Source organism: Melanotaenia boesemani, chromosome 12 (assembly GCF_017639745.1).
Source record: "Melanotaenia boesemani isolate fMelBoe1 chromosome 12, fMelBoe1.pri, whole genome shotgun sequence".
Classification (NCBI taxonomy): domain Eukaryota; kingdom Metazoa; phylum Chordata; class Actinopteri; order Atheriniformes; family Melanotaeniidae; genus Melanotaenia; species Melanotaenia boesemani.
The window spans coordinates 24,201,970-24,214,726 of NC_055693.1; the positions used below are offsets into that span (position 1 = coordinate 24,201,970).

At 37.0% G+C, this 12,757-nt stretch overlaps 1 protein-coding gene across 1 annotated transcript in view; it reads left to right on the forward strand.

The window, feature by feature from the left end:
* Window positions 1-12,757, forward strand: part of thsd7ba (thrombospondin, type I, domain containing 7Ba) — a 232,850-nt gene that overhangs the window by 152,751 nt on the left and 67,342 nt on the right. Inside the window, exons 9-13 of the mRNA XM_042002424.1 lie at window positions 1,069-1,260; window positions 4,133-4,364; window positions 7,901-8,016; window positions 8,829-8,961; window positions 11,593-11,696. Coding sequence (XP_041858358.1) covers window positions 1,069-1,260; window positions 4,133-4,364; window positions 7,901-8,016; window positions 8,829-8,961; window positions 11,593-11,696 — 777 coding nt within the window. The remainder of the gene's footprint in view (window positions 1-1,068; window positions 1,261-4,132; window positions 4,365-7,900; window positions 8,017-8,828; window positions 8,962-11,592; window positions 11,697-12,757) is intronic.

Genomic DNA, 12,757 nt, shown 5'->3' on the forward strand with positions numbered 1-12,757 from the left:
CAAAAAAAAAAAAAAAAATCATTTTCTATACTGCTTAGTCAAATTCAGGGTTGAGGGGAAGCTGGAGCCTATTGCAGCAATTAGGCAAGGTACACCCTGGACAGGTAGCATGTTTATCACAGGCACAATAATGAGAGACAAACAACCATTCAGACTCACTCCTATGGAGAATTTAGAGTTCACCAAGCATGCATGTCTTTGGGTGGTGAGAGGAAGCCACCCAAACACGGGGAGAACATGCAAACTCCCCACAGAAAGGCCGCTGTTCGAACCTCCCCCCAGCTGAGCCTCGAATCAGCGACCTTCTTGCTGTGAGACCTGAATTAAAAATATACATGTAAAATCACGTTCACAGCTCTAAACAATCCATGGAACACTTAAACAACACATCTTAGATCTTAATGAATTAAATATTTCTGTTGAAAAAATTCAGAACATTTTGGAATTTATTGAGAACAAAATAAAATAATGATTAATGAAAATCAAAATCATCGACCCATGGAGGTCTGCGTTCAGAATCATACTTAAACTATATGTGGAAAGATCAGATCGCAGTCTGACCCACTCTCTGTGGAAATTCCTCAAAATAATTCATAATTCATCTATTTAAAAATGGAATTTGTATTAGTTAATACCACATAAGAATAATATGATATATTGTATTTACTTCCATTGTTTTCATTTAGATCACAAATTTATGATACGCTTGTGATTCTCACAGGAAAATGCATGTACATCTAAAGTTTATGAAGGTGTGGGTAAAATGGAAATCTGGTCTTAAGGTGGTCCTTATGTTCGCATAAAAATCTCAGTTTGTTTACCTGTATTTTTAATATGAAGAACTGCCCTTTAAGCTTCAGCCTGGTCACTCTTTAATCATAAGGCCTGGGGTCAGCCTTACCATGTGGTTATATACCTGTGATTTGAGGCATCTCTTACTTGAAATGGGATTTGAATCCAACTCCAGTGTGTATTCTTTCTAGTCAGGATGAGATAAACAAAGTTTATTGGTTTTGAAGCCTCAAAGCTGATATGGTGATTTTAGTTATCTCATTCTGCCTTCTTCAGGAGAAGATGTACCCAACACCCACTGTGTAGACGATCCTCCATCCTCTGAGGAGGCCTGTGAGGTGGCCTGTTCTACAGACTGTGTGGTTGGCTTCTGGTCCTCTTGGTCCTCCTGCTCACACAGCTGTGCCACTAAGACTGCAGAGGGCAGGCAGAGCCGCACTCGTACAGTGTTGGCCATCCCAGGAAAAGGTAATCCAAATTTTTTTTCTGATTACTACTTTCTGGATGGGCACAAATGTTATTTCTTTGCTATATTTTTGCCAGTTGGATGGTTTTTCTGATTTATTTCTGATTCAGTCTGGGGTTCAATCTGTTGCGCATTGACGACAAAAAAGCAAAAACAAGACAAAAACACAGTATGTGCTCGTTAGTATCTAACAGATACACTACCAATTTCTTGAGATGGCAGATAATGTGAGGAGGATGACAAAGTCTGATTTTATTTAGTAAAATAAAAGCAAAAACAAAAATCATTTCACGCGTAGACTACCCAGTGACTAAAAGATATTTTGTTCCTGTAAATTGGAAACTAGTTTTCAAACTAACTAAAAGTACCAGAGTCAGCAAATAGAAAATAAAGATTGACTGAGCTTGAATCTTTATCAGAGTTGTTTCTCAGATGCTGCAGCTTTTTTCTCTGCTTCTTTAGATTTAAGAGTTTCATATGGACATTTTTCATCTCAGAAAACACTTGCTGTTTGAGCGGACGATCCATTATCACACGCTTCTCCTCTGGCCACTATGTGTTTGTGTTTTCAAGTCAGACAGGCTTGGCAGCCAGCTGCTGCACATTAATCCCTGTAACTAAACACATATCAGCAATAACAGCTGATGAAAGAATCCAGCATAAGCCAGGTTCCAAACTGCGTTGTTTATTGGCATGTTGCTGGCTATCTGCTTGCTGGCAGAAGTGTCTGGACTGTGCAGCTTTGTGTGAATACTGTCTGTGTTTACATACCTGCAAATTGTTAACTTTTTGTAACAGAGTGGGAGAACTTGGCAATGCAAAGCAGATGGGTAAGTATGTGTTTATTTGGTTATGGTTTAGTGACCGTTATTCATGCACCTCTGAAAGATATAATTGTTTGGGTTCCCAAAGTTACCAACTGACACCTGTACAGGGCTTAAAGTATTCGGGCACTGTGGTGGATCCGCGGCATGCAGAGTTTTTGAAGCGAATAAAAGGAGAGACAGTTTAATAGTTTGATGTTAATGTGGACTATTGTTACATTGAGTTCATCTTCCAGTGGTGTAAGAGAAACGCTGCTTTGCTCTCTGAAACACATTTCTAATCAATTAGAGTAGAGGTTGAACAGGGCCTTGGAAAAGGTGTTGTTTAGATCCAGCTGCAGTGTAGATCTACGCTATTGGCTCTTAAGATACGATAGAGCAGAGATGTTGGCGAATAGATGTAAATGTTGGTAGCTCTGTTTTTCTTGGTGGGGTGGAGGGTAAGCTTGTGAAGCCTGGTTATTACCAGATATTTATGCCAAATATTTTTGGACACATGCTCTCTGTCTGTTGGTGGGATTGTGTGCATCTACATGAGCATGAACACCTGTCTTTGCACATCGGGGCAGAGGAGAATTGTGAGCGCACGGCCATGTACAGTCTGAAATGACTTGTCATTTAAATAAGGCAAATAACATCAGGCTGTTTAGTTTTTCCAACTCCATGTCCATGAGTGTGGATGGAAGAAATGCTCATGATGATGAAGTTAGATTCTGTGATCACATCAGACCAGGTCCTCCTGAAAAACTAGAACTTAGGATGTTCAAACCTGGACAGAATTATTCTATAGAGCATGGAGATGTGTTAACACACAGTTCAGTTTATAATTGTGAAGCCTTTTATTCTATTTGTGAAAATACAAATAAGGGATAGGTTTTTGTTTTTTTTTGGTTTTTTTTTTGGCATGCAGAGTTCATTAGACTAGTTCCTACTGAAAATCTGCAAGACTTGGCATGTTCTTACCTTGACTGCATTATTCTGAATTATTCTATGGAGCTGGTAGATTTATTGAAACACAGTGTTTGTGAAACATTTTTCTATTTATGATAATGCATACAAGGCCCGTGTATTTATTTAAGTGCTGCTTGCATCTAGAACCTTCAATGGAAACCATGTTTAACTTTCTGAACTTTCTGGACTCTATTTTAATTCAGTAATTGTGCTTATGCCTTATCTAAACAGCTCTGTCAGATCAAATTGATTCAATCAAAACTAAATTTGTTGGAAATCTTCCAATAATCTGGTCAATAAGAAAATATAATCTAATTGTTTCTTTCTGATTGAAACATGCATATGCTCCTTCTGGGCATGCTCCAAGTGGCAGTAAGGTGGGGCAACGAGTTTCCAAATGTGGCAGCAAATTTAACTTGCCCATCCATTCAATGAGAAAAACTTCATCCACAGGCTACTGGACTTGGTGAATGTAGAAAACTAAGAAAAATCTACCTTCACTTTTTATTGGGCAGCAGAAGAAGCCAATCTCCATGATTTCTAAGTAGGAAAAAATTTGGGGAAACAAAATGTTTCTTCTTTTATTAATGCTCTGTTGTTTTGTCATTGCTGTACTGCTATACCCACTTTTTACAAGGCAAAAGAGCTTATTTTATTAAATTCTTTACATCATGCAAACACCAAACTTTTCAGATCTCTTTATCGTTCATGCAAACACTTTCCATCACACTGAAGAAATATTTGACCACGTAAACATACTTAATCTTTGCTCTTTACTGAAGATGAATTTGAATAATGAATGACTAGATGGCAACTAGAGTATTGGGAGCAGGAAAAGATTGTAGTGTAGTGGCTGTGGGCAGTCCATGAATCAGCGTTGACTGACCTTCAGAATTTTAAATAGAACTTGTAAGATGTCTGTTAAGCTAACCTAAACAAACGCTGATATTAACAGTGGTTTTATGAACACTTGACTTGCTTTATATTGCAGGTATTTTAAGTGAAACATATTGCTGGTGTAGATTGCTTCAAATGAATTATTATGACCCTTTTAACACTTTCACTGTTTTTTTTTTTTTTTTTATGTGTTCACATGCAGAAGGGAAAGCTTGTCCTGCAGCTCCAGCCCTGGAGGAGTGGCGAGTCTGCAATGACCATCCCTGCATGGTGTTTTACTGGGAGGCATCGGTATGGGGTCCCTGTACTGAGGACACATCCACTAGCCTGAATGGAACCAGCCTCTGGAACGAGACCTCCACCTGCGGTGTCGGAGTGCAGAGCCGCAAAGTCAGCTGCACAAAGATGAATGTCGGTCCTGTCATAAGTAAAAGGTGTGCTCTCTGATTGATAGCAGGTTCTATGTGTGTAATGCACACTAACAGTTAAAAGTTTTAAGTTTTAATGGGAAGTGTGTCCAGTCTTTTGACTGGTACTGTAGCTTTGCAGCATTTCTGTTGTGTTGCAGATCAGTTTTTCCTTTTCTTTTTATTGGGTTTTTTTAGACTAAATTTCAGTCTTTGATCACAAACATCCGTAAATTGAGTTTAAAAGATGCCATAAACACAATATGCCAGATCATTTCTGCTGGAGTTTGTTTTTCTCCAACACCAGATTCTCACTAGTGCACCGTTATCCTCCAAATTTCATCTCACTTCAGCTGTCCCAACGCTCTGCATATGTTTTTTAAAAGTTAGTAAATGATTGTTCTTACATATTGTATTCTATCAAAACAAAATTATTAAATGCAATTTTGTTTTCCAGACAAGAAGTTTAACTTTCTGTCAGATTATTTGATTACTTTTTGATACCAGAAAATGGGCCCTTGGAGAAATGAATGGGTGAGGAGTCAAAGTTGTGGTTATGTTCTTCTTACAGGAAAAAGATCTTGAAAAAACAATCTTCTTGTTTCAAAAATGTCTCAATTGAAGATACGCCTTGTGTAGCTTTTTGGAGATGATCCAGAGGAGTCAATGCACTGTGAAATCATATCCCCAGAGTTTAGAGCATTGAGCTCGTCTTTATGCTTTTGGCTTGCTTTTTTTTTCTTTTCTTTTTTTGTGTGTGTACAAACTACAGATTCATCTTGGTTCTGCTCCCCCCATTATCTTCCTCTTTCAGCAATACAATATCAAACACTGCTAAGGGTTTTTGTGCTGTCACTTTAATGATGTTAAAGCCCACACCAGTAAGACAGATTTATAAATAATTCACAAAGTTTGCCCTTCTTTGGCTCAATATATTATTGACAGGGCCATAAAATGGATTATGGAGAGGCTTTTTTCTCATGCCCGTCTTGTCTCCCACCACAAAAGCTTTAATGAAAGCTGTCATTTCTGCTCCACCAACACATCTCGCCTGTACAGGGTGCTGCGAATTCAATCACTTTATTCCTATTCATATGCCTGAGGAGTGTCCATTTAATGGAACAGCACCTCGTACATACACCTGCATGTTGCTATTCATCATAGGTGATTTCCACTGTCAGTAACAAGTGAATTAGTACATTTCTTTTGTAGACGTAGGCCTTTGTTCTGTCTCACCAAACTATGTCATATTCAGGTCTTATTGTGTCCGTACAGAACTAACTATTTCACATAACTTGGCAAGCTGCTCACTGGTGGTGTATTTCATGGCTTCAAAAAACACCAAGTCAAAATAGATAACAGACCTTTGATTCTGTGGTTTATGTTGTTCATACCCTGGATAATATCAGTCTGTGACTTTGATAAAGAAATACTGTCAGTATTTCTGAATTCCCATCTGAGGAGGACAAACTTCTCGATGTTGTGGGTCACCAGACAGCAAACATCCAAAGAGTTCATGCTGGGCAGTAAAGTCCGCAGTGAGCCGGGTGTCAACAAAAAGTTTTCTTTTTTTTTTTTTTTAATTCTTTAAATCCAAAACCTGTATGAAAAGATTGCATTCATTCTCATTTCTTTTTTTCTTTGTCATGTGAGGATGGGACATTTATTAAAACACTAAGCGGTGTTCATGTTATTACTTTTATTACCTTATAACTCATAAGAAAAACAGCATATACTATTAATATACACCCTGTGCATTAACATGTCCAAAATATGTCAAAGGGCACTATTATTGTTTTTTCATCTAGATTATTCTTTTATAGTAAAAACTGCAGTAATTTTATATTTCAGTACATAAATCTAAATGGGAAGTTTGTATTCTATTAATGATTATGGATAGTTATATCAGATTTTTTTACGCAATCAAAGTGATTAGTTGGTTCATTCATTGCATCCCTAAATAAATAATATGCGACCTTGAATTTTGCCAATTTTGTCACAGCTGAACACCATGGCCTTGAATTTAAGCCTCATGCCCTCATTTTGGATAAATCACAGCTGCTCTGTTGCGTTGCCATGCCCTCTGGCATACATCAGTGCAAAAAGGGAGAGAGAAGAGAAGGGATAAAGCTTGGGAAGGGTGGGTTTTATGTATCCTGCCTCCTTATGCCTTGGCAGACTTTGATCTCATTCCTGTGCGTGCTGGCTTTCTGCAGTCGGTGGGATGTGGCACCATGCTGGGTCTCTAGTGAAACCTGGATCTGGTCGTCGGGCAAAGGAAGTCACTGTGTCTGAAATGAAATTTGGTCTATGCATGCTTGTCTGCATGCTGAGGAGGAGGAGTTTGCCTGCTGGTTGATGAAGACATCAAAGCTGATGAATTATTTGATTTTACATAGATGCATTAATCTACAACACTTTCATGCTTCAAAACACAGAAAATACAACACCGCCAAAGGGCTGATGTAGATGCATCGCACAATATCTGTGCCAGCCTAAAAAGAAAGGAAATGCATAATTATTTTCTATTTAAAGACTGGGAAAATGCTAGAAGTCAGTGAATAATTTTCTGAACCTCTAACATGACAGGAATGTGAAAGGTAGCACTTTCTCGTACCTTAATTAACAATGTGTTGATTGATTTTGAAATTTTTTTCGGTTAAAATTATTTATTTATTTTTCTCCTGAATGCTTTCACATTCTGATTTGCAGCAACAAACAGTCCTGTGGCTGTTGTTTATACAAAGACAAATCACTCACCTGCTTCTTTCAGCTCATCATAAACTGTTTCTCCCACTTAAAGCTGCAAAGCTCTCCTCACTAGTCATTTATGTTTTGCCTGTCAAATCTTTGGTAGCGCTAATGAGATTTTAGTAGACATTTTATAGCTGAAAACTGCTGCCTGCTTCTGAAACATTGTACAGCTAATAAGATCCAGTCTTGTAGACCTCAAAAAACACAACCCTGTCTAATGACAAAGTGTTTATCCATCCATTCTCTATACCCAGTTAATCCAATTCAGGGTCACCGAAGGTTGTTAGAGTCTATCCAGCTGCTATCTGGCAAAAGGTGGGACACACCCTGGATGGGTCACCTGACCATCACAGGGTCAATGCAGAAACAAATAAGACTGTTGTCACCACATTAGGGATCATTAATAATCACTGAATTACCAAAAAACAGAGGAGAATTTCTAATGTATCACTAGGAGAAAAGCTATTTACACGAATGATTTGTTTTGAGCATCAGGGTAGTTTGTGATAAACTGATAATTTGTTATGAACCAGAAAATTTGAATGGCAGAAAAAAAAAAATATATAATCTGAAGATAATTTTTTATCAAAGACCAATATTTCTTGCCTGGAAAGCAACTGAATGTGTGCAAGAAACCTTTTGCCTGAGTCTGTGAGCAGAGCTTTTTGTAATCAATCATTTTTTTTTCTGTGGAGGCAAGGAAATGGCAGGTGTTTCACTGCACTGTCCTCCTACCTGTCAGAAGCTGGATATTTATCAACTGTAAAGAGTAAAGATGAGTTTAAGACACTGTTTGTCTGTATGCTTAGGTGTTCGGATTCTTCCCGCCCAGAGACTGTCCGACCCTGCTCACTTCCCTGCAAGAAAGACTGCATAGTGACCCCTTTCAGTGAATGGACCCTCTGCCCATCAAGCTGCCTTCCAGGTAGCTTATTTTATAATTTTTCTTCAATTCATTGTACAAATGGTCACCTGAGAATCAACTCGATGCTAAAGATCTCACCAGAATGTAAATATTTTCTTAAAGGGGAAATTATTGCTGTATAGTAGAGACCCAAAACATAAATGTCGCAGCTTAAATTGCATATTTAACAACAATTTTTAACAATACATTATTTGTTCAAGCATTTTGAGAAGTAACTCAATGCCACAGGAGAAAGATTACAAGTTGCCACATGAATATGCGCTTGTGTGGTTAATGATTATGTTTAATTGTAGATGACAGTGTTAAGTGTCCATTACATTAAGCTGACACATCAAGAGGAAAATAGATATTTAATGGGTTTTTATATGTGTACTGGAGTATCTTGGAAATCAAAAAGTACCTAATTGTTTTAGAAGAACTGAGCAGACATCTCATCACTGTAAATATGCTGTAGTCCATTGGGCCTGCTGACGATGTAATCACTTTCTTAATTGCACCATTTTCAATGTTTAGTAATTAGTGTTGTGTAATGAGCCTTGACTCTCGAGCCAAATGAAGCCATTACAGTTTGTTGTGTCCGAAAACAGGCTGCGGCGAAGTGGAGGACATCACAGCCATCAAGGGCAAGCTACTGAGAATTAGATCAATTTTGAGCCCACTTGTTTTTCCACCATGCCTGACACATTTGACTCGGCAATATATGTTGCATTTCTTCTTTTTTTAACCCTAGAAAATGCTGGCATAATTTCAACTGTGCAAATGATCCAGATGTATGTCGACTTTTTGTGAAGATTGTGTTTTGTGCTCTATAGAGAATACAACCACCGCCATGCAGTCGCGATACAGAACCATCATTCAGAGGCCTGCTAATGGAGGTCAAGAGTGTCCTGACACACTCTATGAAGAGAGGGAGTGTGAATTACTACGTGTATGTCCAGTGTATAGGTAAAAGCACTACTTATTATTAAGTGTTTTCTTATCTGTAGACGGGTTAACTTAATTCAGCAGCTATATAATATCACAGGGTGAGACAAGGTGTTAAGTGGAACCTGCTGTTGAATACCTTGTGTCACAAGTGTGAAATTATGTTGTGGAATGTGCGTAACTGAGCTGAGAAAAGAGAAAATCCAAGTAAGACTGTAAATAAACACGTATTTCTGGCAGGTTAGAATCATGAGAAAATGTAAATGGCATAAAAATCTAACCCTGAAATAATAACAATAAGAATAAGTATGTAGGAAGAGCTATAATTTAAAATGCCAAACATCAAACACACAATATTTGTCATTCAGCTGGGTATGTTTGTACTTTTTCTGCACCTACTTACATGATGTTCCTCATGGGTTTCTATGCAGTATCAGCACAGAGGTGTATGCTCATTGTGCTTGCCTTTTTGCAGAGGCAGGTTCTAGGTAAAGACGACAAGCCAGTTAACTGTAACAAGTGCCAGAAATGATGGAAGGAAATTATTTAAAATTCAGTGGCATTCAAATCCCTTTCAGGAGAAGTAAATTGCTGATCCAGGCCAGTAAAAGGGTGTATTTGGAAAAAGTTTCTGAACTGCTCACCTTTCTGTCTCAGAATGCAAAAATCTTATCCAGTGTGCCCTAACAGAGTAGAAACGGATGTGGGTTTGTATGCACACAGATTTTTCTCTCTGGAAATACAGGGCTTGTTAGAGTTGTTACTCACTTATAGAACAGTGTCAGGATTTGGTGATTTGTCAACAGCAAAAATACTCGATTTGTTGATATAATCATCACAGTGTGAACTATAATTTACCCATCACTTGTATCTTGTAAATTTTGTATAGGTTCTGTTAAATGTGACAAATCATAAAGTAGTTTCATTGTGAGCATTTTTACTGAGTAACATTGAGCTAATGTGATACGAAGTGTAACTCCATGCTGCTAATTTACAATCAAAATTAAAAAACCAGCTCATAGATCATAAAGAAATATCATCAGCTTACATGTTCCATCAGCTGATATTCAAACTTTAAATTTGAATAAGCATTTAATAATCGAGTGATTTCATTATTGAGTCAATAATATAATAATATGTACAAACAATATAAATGTACTTTATTTAAAAAGTTTGTTACAATTTGATGACTTCAGTTTTATGCCTTGATGTATATGCTCCATCCATATATCGGATGAGTGTCTCTGTGGGCGAATTAGTGTTTGCCCCACAAATTTGGAGGAAGTATAAAAGATCAATTATTGAGATAAAGGACAGACAAACATACAAACAGAAAGACAGATTCATTTTATTACTCATAACTTTGAATCATGTAATGTCAGGTATTTTAACTGCATCTAGATTAGTTGATGATTCATAAATATGTATGAAACAAACCAGCAAACAGAAAAGCAAACTCTAATCAGATGTTCATCATGAAGACAAACACTTTTTGTTTAGCAAAGATAAAGTTAAACTAATTTACATATGTGGTTAATACTTTCTCTAAACTCCTCAGAAAGTGAGTTCATTTCAGCTCAGAGAAGCTATTTCACATGGGTGCAGAAAATCACACATGCATCAGGTCCAAATAGGCCAAGGTATTGAAACAAAAATTATTCATTATTATTGTATATGGTGATGGAATGATCTTGTTTATATATAACAGATAACTCTGTAAATATAAAAGACTATAAAAATTTGATAGAAGCAAAAAAAAAACATTATACTAGCAAATTATACAATATTTATAATGTTAACGATGCATCTGACAAAGAGATGAAGAGCTGCCTTATTTAAAAGAATTTTAATGAATTTAATCATAAATTTGTCAAGATCTTTTCTCACAGTTTCTAATTTCTTTTTGATATAATTGCATAAATAATACCTTAATATAATCTGTTTTATCCTATCATTTGAATTTGCATCATTTGAAACCTACTACTCAGAAGAAAAAAATTAAACAATCAGTTTCAGCCTCTACTTACTTAAAAACTAAATTATTATTCCTTAATGCTGCGCTGAAAACAAATTACATGGTTGTATATTTAAAGCCCCATTTCCACTGAGTGGCGCCGCTGGTGTGGGTTGATATGGTACAGTTCAATATGACTGTGAATGATCCAGAACTGATCAGGCGAGCGTTTTCATAGCAAGTCAGTTTAGACCAAATGCCTAGCTTGGTATGGTACAAAGATTAGATAGCAAGTGATGGTTGTAGCTCCACAGCCAACACAACCTTATAGTTGTTTGCTGGCTCCTTTTTTCTTATTATCTTTTCAACTAAAACTCAAACAAGGTGTTCATCTTTCACTCTTGCTTTTGGCACAAAAAGTGATGTTTTTCTGTCCCAGAGCAACAGACGGTATTGTGTGACGTCAGTAACTCGACCCTGAATGTCCCATTCTCCTATCCACCTACAACTGAAGGGGCCAGAAATGGCAACGATTCAGTTTTTTGCAGCTTTCTTGCTAGTCTTGCATTTTACTGCATGTGAGCCAGATTACCAGTTACACACTAATAGATAAAGAACAAGATTATGACATGTTTATCTTTGTAGCTGCAACGGTACGTTTCCATATAAAGCCTTTCTGTTTCGGTATTTTTATGTAGGTGGAAGACGCACAAGTGGCACAGTTGCACTTTGGTCCCAAATTCTATTAGACGAGGATTATCTGGATCAGGAGACGACTGTGGAAACGGTTTAGAGACAAGAGGCAAGTATTAACCCTGACCTATTGTAATTTCTATACTCCCTATTCTCCAGACAGTTGCTGCCACAGTCTATCATCTGGTTTAAGCCTTTTCTTTTTCCTAAGTGCCTCCCTTCTCTGTCCTTGTTCAAAGACATAAAATATCCCTTTCACAAGTGTTTTTAACAAACAAGTGAAGAACAATTACAGTAAAAGCAAAGACTTTCTGTCAGCTTAATTAGCTCCTTATTGATGTATGCAGCAGGTCAGATGCTCACATGCACGTCCCAGCAACAGTTTGAAAGAAATACCCAACCTATGTGTGGTGTGTGTGTGTGTGTGTTATGCAATAGCCATATAGTATATGGCTGTTACTGAAATAAGTTCAGTATTTTGATCTCTGACTCCTGTTTACCCTAAGTCAGTGAGAGCTTTGGGTAGATGCTAATCCCTAGGTTGATGAGCGTGTCATCAGTCTGTGAGGGAGAGGATAGGTGCTGAACATGTGTCAACAGGTGCAGGTTGGGATTTTAAAATTCAAGATTCAATTCAAGATTCGAGTGCATTCTTTCTTCTTTTTTTCAGGTTTAAAGATTGTGGATTCTTGTATTGCAGATATGTTTTAAAATTGCAATGCCAGAGAGTAAAACTTTAAGATCAGCATCAGACGGGACATATAGTCAAAATAATAAGCTTTAAAAGCTTAAAAAATAAAGTTTTCCTCTGATCTGATTGAACCGATGGAACAACCCATCTTTTACATGCTAATATGCTAATTTATTGAAGAACCCAGTAAACTAACATTTGATATGAATTAAATAAGGACAAAACTGCAAATTTGATAAATAAGCACACTGATTTAGGAACTGTCAAGCAACTGTTATTTCATCCTGGCTAATTAGATTTATTGTGTAAATGATGCTGTGATAATTAAAGAGGTTCAGAAATTCATTAATGAAACTGTTGAAACCATTTATTCTGGCTATTCCAAACAAAAAAACAAATATGACTAATAATTACTATTACTTCCTAAAAATTCATTACTATTACTAATTAATATTGTTTTTATGTGAATTGTTTTAATA